Genomic DNA, 20,191 nt, shown 5'->3' with positions numbered 1-20,191 from the left:
AGAAAGAGCAAACAAAAAATGAATAGGCAGAAATTTACTGTCTTCTAAACCTTGAACCCTGGAAAACCAAAATATCCTTGGGGGTCAAATATCACAAAACTGAAAACAGCGTTTTGAGCTGGGACTATGATAGCTTCATGTAGGCATAAGCTATTCCAAGGGCCCTTGGAGCCCAGAGGACAAATGGTGGTCTGCAAAAGTTAAAAAGAGATCTACATGAAGAATTAGGAACTCCCTGTCAGCAGTCTAGCTGTGTGGCTTAAATGATTGTATCTGACTAGATTCATTCATTCCTCCAACCAATCTGCAGGGAATACAAGCTCTGTAAGGGCGGGGCTTTTCACTGGTGTCATTGCTTGCACTCTCTCCTGGTGTTGTGCCTGGCACCTAGCAGATGCTCCCTTAGTATTTGTTATGGAATCCTCTGTCCTGGTCATGGAATGGCCATCCTCAAGAAGTTCACTGTCTGGTTAGGACAAAGAGTTTCAAATATGCAATTATCACAAATGAAAACATTTATCATGAATAAGCTATAAGAGTGTAGAATGCTTACACTTCAGCATTTACCCTGTGCCAGGCAGTGTTCCATATGCCCTTACATGTCTGCTGCTGCTGCTGCTAAGTCGCTTTAGTCGTGTCCGACTCTGTGCAATCCCATAGATGGCAGCCCACCAGGCTCCCCCATCCCTGGGATTCTCCGGGCAAGAACACTGGAGTGGGTTGCCATTTCCTCCTCCAATGTATGAAAGTGAAAAGTGAAATTGAAGCCGCTCAGTCCTGCCCGACTCCTGGCGACCCCATGGACCACAGCCTACCAGGCTCCTCTGTCCATGGGATTTTCCAGGCAAGAGTACTGGAGTGGGGTGCCATTGCCTTCTCCGCCTTACATATATAAATTCATCTAATCTTCGCAACAACCTTATGAGGTGAATACCATTATTATTTCCATATTCACAGACACAGTAAGGTTAAGCCACCTGCCCAAGGTCACAGCTAGGATGCGGCAGAGCAGGAACTGAAGCAGGGTTCATAATTAGCACACTGTAGGCACAAAGAGTCAGACTTAAGGACCACTGATGTTTCTTCTAGACCTGGACTGCAGATGATGGTACCACTGGTGATAACAAAGCACTAGAAATACCAGGGAAATGTTTCATGAAACCCTATCCATTCGGAACATATTGGGACTTCTCAATGTAGGGTGCTCCAGAATTCTTCAAGAAGACACGGAATTTTAGGCCTGAAATTCTGGAGCTTCTCAATCAATAAGGTTGCAGTGGGGACGTAGAATCTATATTTTTAACAAAGCATCATACCAGTGTTAATAATCATATTTTAAAAAATACTACACTAGCCCCACTCCAGTACTCTTGCCTGGAAAATCCCATGGACTGAGGAGCCTGGTAGGCTGCAGTCCATGGGGTCGCGAAGAGTCGGACACAACTGAGCAACTTCACTTTGACTTTTCACTTTCATGCACTGGAGAAGGAAATGGCAACCCACTCCAGTGTTCTTGCCTGGAGAATCCCAGGGACAGGGGAGCCTGGTAGGCTACCGTCTCTGGGGTCGCACAGAGTCGGACACGACTGAAGCGACTTAGCAGCAGCAGCAGCAGCAGACCTATTTGGACATGATTTAGCAGTTCAACAACAACAAGACCTATTCTACAGTAGAACCCTTTGGTTGAGATTCTGCCCTCTTTTTTCAGACCTGGCTCTCCTCTGGCCAGATGTCTGACTACCTGACCTGATAATGCTCTGCTAGGGGCACTGACATCTTTAGAAGCTCCTCAGATGACAGGCATCACAACCCTTACCCAAGACAATTATTTCTGATTTATTTATCTATCTTCTCTTGATGTGGCTCAGATGGTAAAGAATCTGCCTGCAATGCAGGAGACCCAGGTTCAATGCCTAGGTCAGGAAAGATCCCCTGGAGAAGGGAATGGCTACCCACTCCAGTATTCTTGCCTGAATAATTCCATGGACAGAGGATCCTGGTGGGCTACAGTCCATGGGGCTCACAAAGAGATAATTAAGTGACTAACACACTTTTCTTGAGGGCAGGGGCTGTGTCATACTCTGCTTTACATGCTAGCTCCTAATTCAGCAAGATATGTATTCTAAAGGAATTGATGGGTGGCATGAGCCAGGCCAGTAATTCACATCCACCAGGCCTACCCTTGAGACCATCATAGTTAAGTGAAGAACACAGATACCTGCAGATAAACTGCAGGATTAGATGATAAGATGGCTGTGATTATCTAAATACAAATAGCATTTGATGAGGGCACAGGGAACCAGCAAAAGGTGCTGCATAGGTGGCTGTATGGGGTGGGAAGCCACGCTGGAAGAGCAGACTGGGAGCTTTAATGGGCTGAATTGTGTCCCCCTCAGAAATTCCCATGTTGAAGTCAAACACCCTCCCCTCCCTTACCAGGGCACCTCAGAATGTGACTGTATCGGAAATTGGGTCTTTTTGAGAGGTAATTAAGTAAAAAATGAGATCATTAGAATGGGCCCTCATCCAGGAATCTGACTGGTGTCCTCATAAAAAAGAGGAAATTAGGACACAGATGCACACAGAGGTAAGGCATGTGAAGACGCAGGGAGGAGACAGCCACCTACAGCCAAGGAGAGAGGCCTCAGAAGAAACCAAACTTGTCAACACACTTCCAGCCTCTAGAATTGTGAGAAAATAAATGTCTGCTGTTTGAGACACCCGGTCTGTGGTACTTTGTTATGACGACCCTAGCAAAAAATATAGGAGCAGACTGTGAAAATTTACTAAGTCAACCTACAGAAATTAAATGCTATCCTTTAAGCTGTCAGAAGCTCCATAAAGGTCTAAGCATCAATGTGACATGAATAGGTTTGGTTCCAGAACATGATTTAGAAACAGTGGATATCAGGAAGTGGAGAAGGAAGGTGGAGTTGGCAGATCCATTGTTCCAATGAAAAACAAAACAAGCTCTAAGGGCCTGGACAAAAATCATTGACAATGGGAATGAGTATCAGAGGTCCCATCAGAGAGATATTTGTGGGGCAGAAGTAAGATAGTTTGGGGAAAATGAAGTGTAGGACAAGAGTAGGTAGATGAGGATAACATGAAGTGTAGTTTGGGGAGTTGAGGGATGCCTCAGATCTCAACCGGGGATACAGAAGGTGAAGCAGGCTTAGAGAAGATGTGAAAAGATAATAAATGTCGTTTGGGATGAATGAAGTTTGAGACAACTGCAGAGCGTCGAGCTGGACGTGTAGGATTGCGCTAGTCACGGGTGGTGGGGTGGTGGGAAGGGATCGGCGGACCTCACGCGGAGCACCAGCCATTCAGAAGCCCCGAGACCATATTCTTGGAGTCCCCACAAAGTGTGGAGAGAGAAGCCAACCAAAGAGACCATCCAAAAAGCAGCAGAATCGGGGCGAGGAGGGCCGCCCTCCAAAGGCCAAGGAAGTCAGTGCTAGGAGTTTGTCGGTATTTATAGTTTTCAGATGAAGGAAAGATTTTGCCCCTGCTGCAGACATCAGTTCAGGCTGGATCTCGTTTTCTCTCACTATCCCATAAAGTGGTTTACCTCTCTCCCCGCACTTTGGTCAATCGAGGTAGAAGTGGCTGGCGGGTAACGGGGACCCAAGCATTATCTCAAGTCACGCAGGCAGTGACAGCTCCTGAAACCCTTACCCTGCGGGCAGGCAAGCGGGCGGGTCAGCGACTCCCACCCCGCCCGCGCCCTTCCATCCGAATGGAATGCGGGCGCGCGCGCCCGGGCTCTGGCTGCACTTGGAACTGCGACCCGGACGCCGCTCCCCGAGCGCGCAGGCTGCGGGGGCGGCTTCCTCGCGCCTCCCCCTGCAGCGCGCCGCGGCCGCTGGGCGAGGCGAGGCTAGGGGGAGGCGGGCCGAGGGGGCGGGAGAGGGACGCGGGACTGCAGGGAGGTCGGGGGCGGGGACCAGGAGGCGGCGGGCCCGAGGAAGAAAGGAACATGGCTCCTGCGGCAGGCGGCGCCGAGGACAGCGCGCGGCGAGGGCGCCCCGGGCACCAGTGACCGTGATGGTGAACTCGAGCCGCGTGCAGCCGCAGCAGCCCGGGGACGCAAGGCGATCGCCGGCCCCTCGAGCGCCGGGCCCCGGGCGGCTGATGGCGGGCGGCGCGACTGCCGGCGCCGGCCTCGCTGCCCCGGGCGGCCTCCGCGAGCAGAGGGGCCTGGAGATCGAGATGGAGCGCATCCGGCAGGCGGCCGCGCGGGACCCCCCGGCCGGAGCCTCGGCCTCCCCGTCTCCTCCGCTCTCGTCGTGCTCGCGGCAGGCGTGGAGCCGCGACAACCCGGGCTTCGAGGCCGAGGAGGAAGAGGAGGAAGAGGAGGTGGAGGGAGAAGAAGGGGGAATGGTGGTTGAGATGGACGTAGAGTGGCGCCCGGGCAGCAGGAGGTCGGCCTCCTCCTCGGCCGTGAGCTCCGCGGGCGCCCGGGGCCGGGGGCTGGGGGGCTACCACGGTGCGGGCCATCCGAGCGGGAGGCGGCGTCAGCGAGAGGACCAGGGCCCGCCGAGTCCCAGCCCCGCCGGCGGCGGGGACCCGCTGCATCGCCACCTCCCCCTGGACGGGCAGCATCCCCGAGTGGCCTGGGCCGAGAGACTCGTTCGCGGGCTGCGAGGTAAGAGCGCGACCCTCAGCGGCTGATGCACAAACCAGAACTGCGGGCGCTGTCGGAGCCATCCGCGCTGAGGGCAGCTCTCTCGGGCTCCAGCTCGCATCCCCTTTGCGTCCCCGCCTCCCTTGGAAGCGTCTTCCCCACCTCTGCTAATTCTGCTCTATTTCCGGTACCTAGCGCGGAATTCCGCGGCGCCCTTGTTGGTGCAAATTTATTGGATACCTCCTTCTAAAAGAAAATCTGTCATCTTATAAGACAGCTTATAATTGTGGTTGCAACTGCATATTTGCTAATTTCACTAAATAAAAACAAAAATTCTGTGCTAGCACCCATGGTCTTCCACTGGCCTGGATGTCCTGTTGCCCCTTATCCGGTTCTGGAAAGGGTAAGCAACACAGTGTCCCAGTTGTGGGAGGAGTGTCATTGGGAGTCACTGATATTGTTTTGGTGATGTCTGTGGTTGTTTAGGGGAGAGGGAGCTGTTGAGAACGCTACGAATAGAATAAAATGTTTAGGAAAACAGTTACTTGGCCATTTCTAATTTTAGGCATTTTTTCCCCTAAATAGTTGCAAAGTAAATGTTAACATTGTTTGAAAAACTTGAAAGTATGTTTTTAAATAACTAAATTAATGTTCTTTGACATTCCAATGAAACAGTGAAGTCATCAGATACCAGCTGTGTGGAAATATGTCAGAGTTTGTTGCACCCAGCTCTCCAAAGGCAGGAAAGGAATTTTCAAAAATTGCCAGTGCCTTTTAAGAGGACACAAATTTTCCAGGAGCAGATGGGATCCTGTTTTTGCAAAGTTTTGTCAGAGGCATCCTTGGAAAAGAGTTGTATTTGCTCTTACCATCCAAATGATTTTAATCTCTACTTTTGAGAGTTTTTCCAGTCTCAGTCTTTTGAAATTCTCCCTTCCCTTCCGTTCCTGTCAGTTTTGAAAATCTTGCACAAAAAACTATCCAGGTATTTTCATAGCAACATGATTAATACCAAGTCAGGCTTATACCTGAATCCCAATTACACCACACGTTGACTGAATGACCTCTAGCAAACTCCTTAACCGCTCTGATCTCCAGTTTTTTTATTTTGTTTTAAAAAAGAGATAATCATAATACTTAGCTCTTGACATGGGAGAATTAAATGAGATGAGACATAAAATATGTAGCAAGTCTGCCATATTGTGAGTGCTTCATAAGTAGAAATTAAATCATGGATTCTAAAAGTGTACATTTTGGTGCTCTTACATAGTGATTATGCTAGTTTAATTGATTCAGGGCATGGTGGGGACCAAAAGACCCTTTTTAGTCACCTGTGTGAGAAGATTAGTGAAAAAACTCATTAATGCTTTTTTAAGGTTCCAAATTGTATTCAAACAAAGTTTATATTATTTTACTTCATATTAACTGTGCTTTTTAAAACATTCACTAAAATGAGAGGTTTCTTATAAGTTAATAAGCAATGGAAAGTCATGATCCTTTTAACTCAGCTTAAGTGTTTAATAACACATTTCATATTGTCTGAAAAAGCTCAATAATGGAATATAACTACGTGAAATATGTGAGTGCATATGTAAGTTTATTTCTTTTAAAGAAAAGTTTCAAAAAATTTACAGTGAATAAAGTAATAGTAAAACTTCTGGTCCAACCTTATCAATGGTTGATAAGATCTCCTAACCTTATCAATTAGGAGAGCAGAATCATGAGAATCTTTTTTTATAGAAAATTTTAGAAATAAATTGTATTACTTTGTGAAGAAATATAATTGATATCCTTGTCACTTATTAAATAACCTTTGTTAGATAATTAGTAGTACCTACTGTGAAAATAGACTGCTAGTTGCCACCAAAAAAAAAAAGAAAGAACTAAAATAACACATCACCATTTACCTGTGGACAGAAACCCAGAAATGTGAAATGAGTAACCATGAATGAGTTGTGATATTTTTTTCCCTCATGGGATATTGTTGTTGTTTAGTTGCTAAGTCATGTCTGACTCTTGTGACCCCATGGACTAGCCTGCCAGGCTCCTCTGTGCATGGGTTTTCCTAGGCAAGAATACTGGAGTGGGTTGTCATTTCCTTCTCCAGGGGATCTTCTCGACCCAGGGATCAAACCTGAGTCTCCTGCATTGGCAGGCAGATTCTTTACCACTGAACTATCAGTGATCGAACCCCCATCTTGGGATACAATAACAGAAATCTTTACTGCATTTTATAAGTAGCACCCAGGGTCGCAAGAGAGAGAGTGACTTGGAATTTCTAAAGATAGGAGCCAAACTCAAGTTTGGCGTTTTCAGGCACTTCCCTGGAGGTCTCACATCAGAATTCCTAGCCTTTGTTTGTCATTTATAAAATGGAAGAGTTGAACCTAATCTTCAAGATTGCTTCTAGCTTCACGTGTTTAATGACACAAATCTGAGTGGGAAAACAAATGATCATTTCTCCTTGGGCACTGAATAGATCTGTTCTCTTATCAGGAGTAAGATGGCAAAGAAGTTTGAGGCCTGATTATAGAAAGCATTGTGTCTAACCAAGGAATTAAATTATCTCTAAATATTAAGAAGCAGTTGAAAGTTTTTGGGCAGGAGCAGAACATGCCTAAAGGGAATATGAGTCAGGCCTCATGCTGCGCAGGAGCGCTTACAGAGGGAGATAGGGAGGCAGGAGGACGAGGTAGGGGGCAGCCAGTGAAGGCGAGATGATGACCTGGACCAGAGGCAAGAAAAGAAGCCTAAAAGATTGAAAGACTGCTCCAAGCTTAAAAGCATCTCCAACCCAATGATCTTGTTTACTTTTTTCTTAGCAAACACTTTTTAACGCAGAGATAAAATTTGGGAATCTATATGAGTTATCAGATTTTCTGAATTTCCAAAGTTGAATGTGTTTTATGGATGTATCAATTTATTAAAGTCACTTTCTGTTTACTGTTTCAGACATACGTCATCACTATCCGTGTCCAGAACTTTTTCATCATCCCAGACAAGGCTGCCCATTAAATACTAACTCCCAGCTCCCCTTTTCTTCCCTGCCCTGCAACCTCTCTGTCTCAATGAATTTTCCTGTTCTAGGTACCTCATATTAGTGGAATCATACAGTATTTGTCCTTTCACATCTGGCTTATTTCACTTAGTATAATGTTTTTAACGTTTCCCAATGTTGTAGCATGTATCTGAACTTCATTTATTTTGATGACTGAATAGTACCCTCTTGTATGTATACAACACATTTTGTTTGTCCATTCATCAGTTGGGATAAGGCAATGGCACCCCACTCCAGTACTCTTGCCTGGAAAATCCCATGGATAGAGGAGCCTGGTAGACTGCAGTCCATGGCGTCACTAAGAGTCGGACATGACTGAGCAGCTTCACTTTCACTTTTCACTTTCCTGCATTGGAGAAGGAAATGGCAACCCACTCCAGTGTTCTTGCCTGGAGAATCCCAGGGACGGGGGAGCCTGGTGGGCTGCCGTCTATGGGGTCGCATAGAGTCAGACACGACTGAAGTGACTTAGCGGCAGCAGCAGCAGCAGCATTCATCAGTTGATAAACATTTGGGTTGTTTCTACCTTTTGGCTATTATGACTTCCCCTGTATTTTTAATCCAACCCTCACTCCATAATTTTTCCCTTTTTATTTGCACTATAATTGTGAACAAATGAGACTTTGTATTTTCATTGTGAGGGGATTTTGTTTGAGGGAGGGCTGTTAACTCTGTGCGGTATGATAAGACTCTGCTAGTAACAGCATTTGTGCAGTCAACAAACATTTATGGAGCATCTATTTTGTGGTAGGTACTAGGGATACAGAGATGAATAATATTAAGATCCCAATTCCCAAGGAGTTTAGAGTTTAGTAGGGGGATCACAGGTGTAAGTAAATAATTGCAGTGCCAGGTCAGGTACCCAAAGAAGAGAGGACCAGTTAGTTCTATCTGGGGAGGTTAGAAATAAAACTTGAGTTACACTTTGAAGAGTTCAGAGGGGGGAGTTGGGAAGGGAAGAATAGCAGAAGTAAGACCAAGATGGCTGGTACCTCATTGGTATTAATACTTTTTCCTATAGACAGAGACAGTGAGGGCTTCAAGCAGGGGATTGATACAGTCACATGCCAGTCTGAAGATGATTCTAACAAGGATGCAGGGAATCGGGTGAGATGGAGAACGGGTTAGGAAAAGGTGACAAAGGCTGCAGCCAAGGGTTGTGAGCTGGGATGGAAGAAAGCTAGATTAAAGAGAGGCAGGACCCATCAGAATTGTGGACCAGCCCCATGTGAGGGTTATGAAAAGGGCCTATTCTAAAATGAAACCCATGTTTCTGACTTGGTACCGTTAACTCACCTATTTAGCCACAGGGAAAACAGTTTTCTAGACAAAGGAAAAAAGACAGAAATCTCAGTTTGGGGCATGTGAGTGTGAGTTGTCTCTGGAATATGCGTGTAATCTGTGACACATTCCTGTCTTCACCTCAGGAGGAGGCTGCCTAAGAATTGGAGGCTCAAAAGTCAGTATCATTTAAAGTAGCAACTGACTGTTCTATAGAAAATGGACCAATAATAAAAAGTCACTTCCCTTTTGGAAGGTGTCCAAGCAATTCAAATGACTATTGGGAAGGATTGTATTCATCTTTCTAAGCAAGGTCCACATGTGTCCAAGCACAAAAACGGGATTCTTTTATGACATGAATCCAATGAGAATTCAGTCGGGCTATTCACAGTGACTTCAAAGTCTATATGGATTTGGGTCTTCACACCAACTTAGCATCAGAAGTAGGATGTCTCACAAATTTGAACCTATTTCTGAAACTATAAATGGGCCTCTTCCAACCACTCTAAATGTTGTACACATATAAAATTTCTTATTCCCAGAACAACCCCACAGAGAAGTACTCTTATCCCCTTTCCAAATGAGGAAGTGAAGGCTCATGGTTTGAGGTAAGGTCTCATAGCTCCTAAGGGCTGATGCTTCATTTAAACACAGCTCAGACTCCAGACAGAGAAGGCGCGAGCAACCCACTCCAGTACTCTTGCCTGGAAAATCCCAGAGACGGAGGAGTCTGGTGGGCTGCTGTCTATGGGGTCGCACGGAGTCAGACACAACTGATGCGAGTTAGCAGCAGCAACAGCAGCAGCAGACTCCAGACCCCCCACCACACCTTGTCATGATCAAGGAGTTCTGAGGGGTCCATGCATTTCAGATGAGACAGGGTTAATGTGAGGCACGGAGAAGGAAATGGCAACCCACTCCTGTACTCTTGCCTGGAAAATCCCATGGATGGAGGAGCCTGGTAGGCTGCAGTCCAGGGGGTCGCTGGGAGTTGGACACGACTGAGCGACTTCACTTTGACTTTTCACTTTCATGCACTGGAGAAGGAAATGGCAACCCACTCCAGTGTTCTTGCCTGGAGAATCCCAGGGACGGGGGAGCCTGGTGGACTGCCGTCTCTGGGGTTGCACAGAGTCAGACACGACTGAAGCAACTTAGCAGAATGTGAGGCAAAAGATCCACACTGAATCTTTTTACCATAGAACTGAGAGATAGTATATTAACAAGATGAGTTGATATGATCACTGCAATTAGTTTCAAAATAATTGAGGAGGACTTCCTTGGCAGTCCAGTGGTTAACGTTCAGTGCTTCCAATGAAAGGGGCGTGGGTTCAATCCCTAGTCAGGGAACTAAGAGCCCACATGCCCTGTGGCAGGACCAAAAAGAAATACAAAGAAACAAAAAAATTGAGGAGTCAGTGAGGGTTTTGAAGAATCAAGGTTGGTGTGGAGTTGATGGTAATTGTTAAAGCTGGGTGAAGGATATATGAGAGTTCATTATATCATTCTCTCTGTGATATTTTTTATAAATTGCAAAATAAAAGGGCTTAGAAGAATTTGGGCTTCCCTGATAGCTCAGTTGATAAAGAATATGCCTGCAATGCAGGAGACCCAGGTTCGATTGCTGGGTTAGGAAGATCCTCTGGAGAAGGGACAGGCTACCCTCTCCAGTATTATTGGGCTTCCCGTATGGCTCAGCTCGTAAAGAATCCACCTGTAATGCAGGAGGCCTGGGTTTGACCCCTGGGTTGGAAAGATTCCCTGGAAAAGGGAAAGTCTACCCACCCCAGTATTCTGACCTGGAGAATTCCTTGGACTGTATAGTCCATGGGGTCGCAAAGAGTCGGATATGACTGAGTGACTTTCACTTAGAAGCATTTGGATAAAAGAGTTGCAAAATGGCATTTTTTCAAAATCTTTTTTTTGGCAGTGCCACACAGCCTTTGGGATCTTAGTTCTCCAACCAGAGATCGAATCCATGACCCTTGCATTGGAAGACCTGTAGTTTGGTGGTTTTTTTTTAAGATTTTTTTTGTAGACTTTTTTTTTAAACATCTTTTATTGAATTTGTTATGATATTGCTTCCATTTTATGTTTTTTGACTGCAAGGCAGGTGGGATCGTAGCTCCCCGACCAGGGATCAAACCCACATCCCCTGCATTAGAAGGCAAAGTCCCAACCACTGGACCACCAGGGAAACCCCATCAAAGTCAGTTATGTTGGAGACATTTTTGGTGTTTTGGATTATCCATCTCAGAATTCCCCCATATGCATATTAATAAGGAACACTATTTAGGTAATGTGCTCTGACTTTGGGCTCTAGCATTGACTAAGCACCTTCTTTCACAGGAAGGAAATTGTGTATTGTCCCCTGTCCTCTCAGAGCACATTCTTCTAACAGATGGAGACACATTATCTACAGAACGTGAGTGCCTTCAGGTACTCCCTCCACAGCTGGGACAATGGTGGGAAAAGACAGTTATTTTTGAAGAATGCTGCCACTTTGGACTTGAACTCTACCCTTAGCCATTCCTATTGTATCGTTCCTGCTAAACGTGGGAAACATGTTGGCTATAGGACAGCTATTTTTTCCATTTGTAGTTGCAGCCATTTCTTACCCATCAAGATGTGAGGGAGTCCCTGTATCTGAAGACTGACCCTACATATACACCCAATGGAGAAACTGTATGAATTTTTTATAGCAATCATATTTGAGGAGGTAGCTAGAGTAATTTAGAAAAAGTAAATCCATAGAAATACGTTTTTATAAAATATAAATAAACGGGCTTGTTTCTTTTTGTTTGAAATGTTTCCTTCAAGGGCTAGAATTAAATTACTATCGACCATTGCAAATTCAGTTTAAAGAAAATTTGATAGGAGTTTGGTTTTTCTATTTATAGGTCAAGCAAAACCATTTGTAAATATTAAGAACTATGACTTTTCCTTGGTGCATAATTGTTTATAAACCATGGGAAAGAGTGAAATCACTGACCAAGTGAAGCAAGGCAGCTGTCTGTCCTGATGGTCAAGGGACTAGCAATTTCCGCTTATGTGTATATTTTAGGCCTGGCCTCCAAAAGAAATACACCCAAAGAAATGGTGTGGTTGTGTCCAGGGCTACTGAGCCTAATATTTGGCTGGCTCTCTGTTATTTTGAGTTGTAATTTTCCATGTCATCTAAATTTGTAATAATTCTTTAATATGATAGAGTTTCAGCGAACAAACATTCTACTTGCTGCATTTCTTCTGAGTGAGTAATTCCCTGACAACTACCAGATCTTGGCAGAAGAAAACCTGGTCATAAGTTATGCTCCACTTTCGGCGTGGTGAAACCTAGGATGCGTAACACAGTGTCTTTGAAGGCAGATGCTGATTTTTCCAAAAGAAATTTGGGAGAGAAAAAGAAAAGGAAATGAAATACCCCAATTTAGGAGTAAAACTAATGTATGATTATAAGACTTAAAAAGTACATAAACACTAGAGATGAAGTCATTTCTTCCGAGTGCAAGACCATATACCATTTCCCCCCGTTCTCTGTGGCTTGATTGTGGCGTCAGTGGCTGTGTGAGTTTCCATGAGGAAGGGGTTAAAGTCTGTGGACTCAAGTGTGAGGCAATTTGCCATTAACAGCCGAGTTAATCTAACAAAAAGGATTGAGAGGTTTGTCTTTTTTGGAAAGGCTCTTCCAAGTAACCAGTAATGTGACTTGACCACACTGTTCACTAGTGGGGGTTTGGACGGCCACCATGTCTGTCTGCTGGCCGCATCCAAAACTGCGGGATCTCTCTCCAGCCAGCTCACCAAGGCTTATGTCATCTTTGCTCAGCTGGCCCAACACTTTTTCCATCTGCTAAAATATGGAGCATGGTTGCTGATTTTACTCTTTCTCCAAAGAGAGAGAGAGAAGGCGGATGAGTTGTTGCTTTTAATTTAAAAATCATATGCTAATTGAAATTTTAAAAATCTGTTCGGCTAAGCATGTTTAGTGTAATTACTCAGCGTTGAATTTCCTAAAAGGCAAAAATGGGTAGAGAGCAGAGATTTTACACCAGTGTGTTAGAATATTGATAGATGTTTCCACGATGAAGTGATGCTCCAACCAGGACTTCTTTTTATCAGAGGTGACCTAAAAGGTATCATTTACAATGTAGTTACTTAAGAGGATAATTAATTTAGTAGTACGATAATTCCTCCTGCATATAGGCAGAGCTGATATGTATGCACAATTATTTAACCTCTCGTAAGCTGCCCAAATTTCCTCTTCTCTTTCTAATTTTTTACTAAGATATTTTTTAATGAGGTTGGGAGCTTAGACAGTGATCAGATTGTTGCCTTGTGTTTTGCACATCTTGTGGGGGTGAGACAGTGGAGACTGATGTATTCCCAAATTAAAGGTACTTCTACTAAAACCCTTTCTCAGTTGTTTTTAGAGCATGCTAAAAAAAAAGAAAAGAAAAACAGGAGAACCTCCCTGAAAGTATACTATTTTGTATGTGTGTTTTTCTTTCACCATTCATGAGATTTTTGAAAAATAAAATGACATCTTTTATTATTATTTTAAAGGTCTCTGGGGAACCAGACTCATGGAGGAAAGCAGCACTGACCGAGAGAAATACCTTAAAAGTGTTTTACGGGAACTGGCCACATACCTCCTTTTTCTCATAGTCTTGTGCATCTGTAAGTAGAACATTTCCTTCCAATAGAGGAAAAGTTTTGAAAATATTTGACCTGTCAAATCATGACTAAAAGGAACTACGGAGGCACCTAAACAGTTACTTCAGAAGTTCTCTTCTCTGTTTAGAATTTGGTAAAGTTCTCATCTCTCCTCAGATAAACGTTGATCAAACTTTGGCATCATCTGATTGACCACTTTATTACCAGCTGTGACCATTTTTACTATGACATGCACAGAGCAGACACCAAGACTCACAGACATCAAGACACCAAGTTAAAGGGCTTCTGTATCAGGTGTTTTAGCAATAATTATAGTGTCAGTATCATTTCATCAGTTAGTGTAAAGTCTATATAGGAATGAAGTATAGTATGTAGTTTAACTTTCAGAAAATACACACAGTGTCACCTAATATTGCTTTTATGGCTCTATATATTTAAAAGTCCCCTTTTTCTGGATTTGGATGTGTTGTGTGAATGCTTTCGTTCTCATTATTTCTTCCAAACCTTCAGTAATTGTGGATTTTCACTCTACAGCAAACTTACTGCAGACTCATCTCCTTCTTCTTTCAATACATACCCACATCCTCTGAGAACTGGGGAGGAATGCCTTAGCTAAAAAACATGTCTTTGAAACCATGTGCCTCAAAATCCAGAAAGTCATGGGCCATGGATTCCCTCTGAAGCAAAGGATGTTGGTTGATGGAGTGCTGTCCTGTCCCATCTAAAGCCCTTTATGAGAACAGAGAGGAAACAAGTTTATGACCAAAGGCCCTCTTACTGTATTCCTCAGGGAGAGGAGTTTGTTCTTACAGTGTCCACTAAGAATTGCTTAAAAACCAACACCACCCTTCGAAAGTGTCCTCTTCTTTGTAAATGGAGACAGCTAGGATTTAATCAATACTTTAATAATGCCATTCTTATTATATTAAAATTGACCACCTTGAATTTAACTGAGTGCTAAAAGCTTCCTTAAAAAATGTTCTTTTTTACTAGATTTATAAAAAGATGTGTAAGTTGAACATAAAAGATTAAGGAGACATTTAAGTTTTGATATTTATAATTTTAAGAAATTAAATATTGATTTATTTAACATCCCCACACAGGTTTTTATTAATACTTGTAAGCTTTTAACAGAGCGTGACTTCTTACACTTTCTGAGACTTTGCCTATCTGCATGGGAACTTAGGTGAGGTGAAGTCACTCAGTCATGTCCGACTCTTTGCAACCTCGTGGACTGTAACCTACTAGGCTTCTCTGTCCATAGGATTCTCTAGGCAAGAATACTGGAACGGATTGCCATTTCCTTCTCCAGGGGATCTTCCCAACCCAGGGATCAAACCCAGGTCTCCCACATTGAAGGCAGACGCTTTAACCTCTGAGGCAAAAAAAAAAAGTTAGTTAAGCTAAAAAGTGTATATGTATGAGGGGCTTCCCTGGTGATTCAGTGGTAGAGAATCCACCTGAAATGTTCGATCTCCGGGTCAAGAAGATCCCCTGGAGAAGGAAATGGCAACCCACTCCAGTATTCTCACCTGGGACATCCTATGGACAGAGGAGTCTGATGGGCTATAGACCATGGGGGTCACAAGAAAGTTGGACACGACTCAGAAACTAAACAACAGCATATATGTCTGAACAACATCCATTTTCTTGCTTTTTTCTACCTAATTATCTGAAAATTTCTGTTATTTGTTTAGGAAAAAAATCTTTCATTACTTCTGAAAACATATGTTATCTAGGCAGTGCTGAAAATCTAGAAATGATCTATTCAGTTCTTTAAAGGTTATAAAGCAAGAGATGGGATATTTTGAACTTTTATGTTCTATGTTGTTAGAACTTAGAATAAATACTAAAGGCAAGTTTGCTTCCACTATAGAAATGGTGCTTAAATATTAAACTATGTTGTTTTTGTCCAGTCACTCAGTCATGTCCAACTCTTTGCATCCCCATGGATTGCAGCATGCCAGGCTTGTCTGTCCTTCACCATCTCCCAGAGCTTGCTCAAACTCATGTCCATTGAGTCGGTGATGCCATCCAACCATCTTATCCTCTGTTGTCCCCTTCTCCTCCTGCCTTCAATCTTTCCCAGCATCAGGGTCTTTTCCAATGTGTTGGCTCTTTGTATAAGGTGGCCAAAGTATTGGAGCATCAGCTTCAACATCAGTCCTTCCAATGAATATTCAGGACTGATTTCCTTTAGAATTGACTGGTTTGATCTTGCAGTCCAAGGGACTCTCAAGAGTCTTCTCCAACACCACAGTTCAAAAGCATCAATTCTTTGGTACTCAGCTTTCTTTATGGTCCAGCTCTCATATCCATACATTGCTACTGGAAAAACCATAGCTTTGGCTAGACAGACCTTTGTAGGCAAAGTAACATCTCTGCTTTTTAATATGCTGTCTATGTTTGTTATAACTTTTCTTCCAAGGAACAAGTGTCTTTTAATTTCATGGCTGCTGTCACCATCATCAGCGATTTTGGAGCCCAAGAAAATAAAGTCTGTCACTGTTTTCATTGTTTCCCCATTTATTTGCCATGAAGTGATGGGACCAGAAGCCATGGTCTTCATTTTTTGAATGTTGAATTTTAAGCCAGCCTTTTCACTCTCCTCTTTCACTTTCATCAAGAGGCTCTTTAGTTCTTCTTCACTTTCTGCCATTACGGTGGTGTCATCTGCATATCTGAGGTTATTGATATTTCTACCAGCAATCTTGATTCCAGTTTGTGCTTCTTCCAGCCCAGCATTTCACATGATGTACTCTGCATGTAAGTTAAATAAGCAGGGTGACAACACACAGCCTTGACGTACTCCTTTCCCAATTTGGAACCAGTCTGTTGTTTCATGTCTGATCTAACTATGGCTTCTTGACCTGCATACAGGTTTCTCAGGAGGCAGGTAAGGTGGTCTGGTATTCCCATCTCTTGAAGAGTTTCCACAGTTGTGATCCACACAGTCAAAGGCTTTGGCATAGTCAATAAAGCAGAAGTAGATGTTTTTCTGGAACTCTCTTGTTTTTTCTATGATCCAACAGATATTGACAGTTTCATCTCTGGTTCCTCTGCCTTTTAAAAATCCAGCTTGAATATCTGGGAGTTCTCAGTCCATGTACTGTTGAAGCCTAGCTTGGATAATTTTGAGCATTATTTTGCTAGCATGTAAAATGAGTGCAATTGTGAGGTAGTTTGAACATTCTTTAGCATTGGCCTTTTTTGGGATTGAAATGAAAACAGACCTTTTCTAGTCCTGTGGCCACTGCTGAGTTTTCCAAATTTGTTGGGATATTGAGTGCAGCACTTTAACAGTGTCATCTTTTAGGATTTGAAACAGCTCAGCTGGAATTGCTTCATCTCCACTAGCTTTGTTCATCGTGATGCTTCCTAAGGCCCACTTGACTTTGCCTTCCAAGATATCTGGCTCTAGGTAAATGATCACAGTTCATGGTTATCTGGGTCATTAAGATCTTTTTTGTTTGGTGTTCTTCTGTTTATTCTTGCCACCTCTTCTTAATATCATCTGCTTCTGTTAGGTCCATACCATTTCTCTCCTTTATTGTGCCCATCTTTGCATGAAATGTTTCTTTGGTGGTATCTCTAATTTTCTTGAAGAGATCTCTAGTCTTTCCCACTCTGTTGTTTTCCTCTGTTTGTTTGCATTGTTCACTGAGGAAGCCTTTCTTATCTCTTCTTGCTATTCTTTGGAACTCTGCATTCAAATGGATATATCTTTCCTTTTCTCCTTTGTCTTTTGCTTTGGGCTTCCCTGGTGGCTCAGAGGTTAAAGCGTCTGCCTTCAATGTGGGAGACCTGGGTTCGATCCCTGGGTCGGGAAGATCCCCTGGAGAAGGAAATGGCAATCCACTCCAGTATGCCTGGAGAATCCCATGGACAGAGAAGCCTAGTAGGTTACAGTCCTCGGGGTTGCAAAGTCGGACACGACTGAGCGGCTTCACCTCACCTTTCTTCTTTTCTCAGCTGTTTGTAAGGCCTCCTCAGGCAACCATTTCGGTTTTTTGCATTTCTTTTTCTTAGGCGTGGTTTTGATCACCGCCTCCTGTACGATGTCATGAACCTCCGTCCATAGTTCTTCAGGCACTCTGTCTATCAGATCTAATCCCTTGAATCTATGTGTCACTTCCACTGTATAGTTGTAACGGATTTGCGTTATGTCATACCTGAATGGCCTAATGGTTTTCCCTACTTTCTTCAATTAAGTATGAATTTAATTAATTTAAGTAGTTCATGTCTGAGCTACAGTCTGCTCCCAGTCTTGTTTTTGCTGACTGTATAGAGCTTCTCCATCTTCGACTGCAAAGAATATAATCAATCTGATTTTGATATTGACAGTATGGTGATGTCCATGTGTAGAGTCATCTCTTGTGTTTTTGGAAGAGGATGTTTGCTATGACCAGTATTTTCTCTTGGCAAAACTCTGTTAGCATTTGCCCTGCTTCATTTTGTACTCCAAGGCCAAACTTGCCTATTACTTTAGGTATCTCTTGACTTCCTACTGTGCATTCCAAATACTAAACTATAGTGGCCTTAAATTTTAACAGGTAAATTAGAATCATTATTATTACTGTTTTTTTCAACATGACACATATTCATACACATATATTATACAAAATACAAAAATTTATATAAGTAAGTCTAAAATTCCAGTGTTCCCCCAAATTGCCTGAACATCAGAATCACTGAGAGAATTTTTTTTATAATTACAGCATGCTCAGATCTGTGAGGTCAAAGCCTTCCAGCTGTGGCTCAGAGAAGTGAGTTTTCAGATACACTGACAAGGTTTGGGAACCAGGCCAGATACATAAACTAAATAGCTAGCTAGAGTTTTAGGGAACAACCTTGTCGTATAACTGACTTGTCATTTCTTGTTTATTTTAGAATTTTTATGCTTTTTGTTCTTTTTCATACTCATCACATTTTTTTTCTTATATCAGCTACCTTTTTTTCTACATCAAAGTTTTATTTTCAGAATATTGTAGAATCTCTGGTAAGAGGGAATTTTGGCAGTCATGGATCAAACCTCCTCTGAATGGTAAAATTCCCTCCTCTGCCTGGCAACATCTTTCCCAAAAGGTCAGTCATCCTTGCCTCTGACTGACCAAGAGTTCCAGATTAAGGAATTGACTCCTTTGAAATAGTCCATTTCATTTTTCTGTGGCTGTGTTGGAAAGTTCTTCCTTATGCGAAGCCAAAGTCCATCCTCATCTGACTTCCTCTCTTAGTTCTACTCTCCAAGCCCACCTAATACCAAGGACTTTTTCCTTGTCTCTCCTCCAGCCCATCAGAAGTTTGGAGACAAACATTCGATCACCTCCAGGTCTGCTCTAAGTTAAACCTTTCCAGTTCTGTTAACTATTGATCATGTGGTTGGAGACATGCTTTTAAACAACCCACGTGATAGAAATTCCCTCCAGTTTATCGTAGTCTTTGAACGTACAGCAGGAGCCTCACCATGAAAGAGTGGGGCCATGGGCATTCTCATCCAAACACTACCCTGCAGTCCGTGCATCCCACCATGGCCTGACTCTTCGGATACATCATTCCTTAGTCTCTTCACCACAAACTATAAAGCACTGTGTCCCCCAGCTAGTATTTGAGTATTTTTTCTGGAATGTAATGAAGGCCTTCCCTTTCAGCTCTGTTCAATTTCAGCTCATTAGGATCAGCTCATTCCAATCTGTTGAAATTATCTTGGATCTAGATTCATCCATCTCATATATCAGTTAGCCCTCTCAGCTTTACAGCATCAACAGAGTTGATATTATCCAAGTCCTTATCCTAGTAAATTAATAAATCAAAAAGGTTTGGTCTAAGAACATCAGTCCATTAGTCAAAGCTCTTTGGGTAGAGTTCACTGAATTATATTATCTTCTAGCTCAAACTGCTCATGAAATAAGATAAAGATTTTTTCAAATGCTTACCTGAGGAACTCCAGTTCTTCTGATCTGTCAGCTGGACTCTCAGCTGTTGACCAAATTAAAAAGGAAATAAGGATAAGTAGGCATGATTTACTCCAAGCAGAGCCTTACTGGCTCCTAGTGATTGAGTTCTTTCCCTTTTGTTCAAAGTCATCTTTTAAACTACCAGTTTTAAAATCTTACCAACAGTATCAATATCAAAAGACTACTAATAAAGACTATTATCCATCTCATTACTCTGTGCATAAATAAGATAAGTACTTATCCTTGTGCCTTGCATATTAGAAGCCCTTTATATGAAGTAGATAGGGTTCGAGAGTAGGTAGGTGAAGTCGCTCAGTCGTGCCCGACTCTTTGTGACCCAATGGACAGTAATCTGCACCAAGCTCCTCCGTCCATGGGATTTTCAAGGCAAGAGTACTGGAGTGGGTTGCCATTTCCTTCTCCAGGGAATCTTCCCAACCCAGGGATCGAACCCAGGTCTCTCGCATTGTAGACAGACACTTTACCGTCTGAGCCATCAGGGAAGTCCAGGGTTCGAGAAGGCAGCCTAAATAGTAGGAGATGTGATTCTTTGGCATCACAGAGATCTAGGTTCAAATCCCACCACTTATACAC

General features: G+C 43.2%; 1 protein-coding gene across 1 annotated transcript in view; it reads left to right on the top strand.

The window, feature by feature from the left end:
• Positions 1 to 3,959: 3,959 nt before the first annotated feature.
• Positions 3,960 to 20,191, top strand: part of PKD2 (polycystin 2, transient receptor potential cation channel) — a 70,388-nt gene continuing 54,156 nt past the window's right edge. Inside the window, exons 1-2 of the mRNA XM_040237890.1 lie at positions 3,960 to 4,651; positions 13,533 to 13,646. Coding sequence (XP_040093824.1) covers positions 4,051 to 4,651; positions 13,533 to 13,646 — 715 coding nt within the window. The 5' untranslated portion in view covers positions 3,960 to 4,050. The remainder of the gene's footprint in view (positions 4,652 to 13,532; positions 13,647 to 20,191) is intronic.

Source organism: Oryx dammah, unplaced genomic scaffold, assembly GCF_014754425.2.
Source record: "Oryx dammah isolate SB20612 unplaced genomic scaffold, SCBI_Odam_1.1 HiC_scaffold_3, whole genome shotgun sequence".
Taxonomy (NCBI): Eukaryota; Metazoa; Chordata; class Mammalia; order Artiodactyla; family Bovidae; genus Oryx; species Oryx dammah.
The sequence above is the reverse complement of the archived record's forward strand: the minus strand, read 5'-3'. Positions and strand labels throughout refer to the sequence as shown.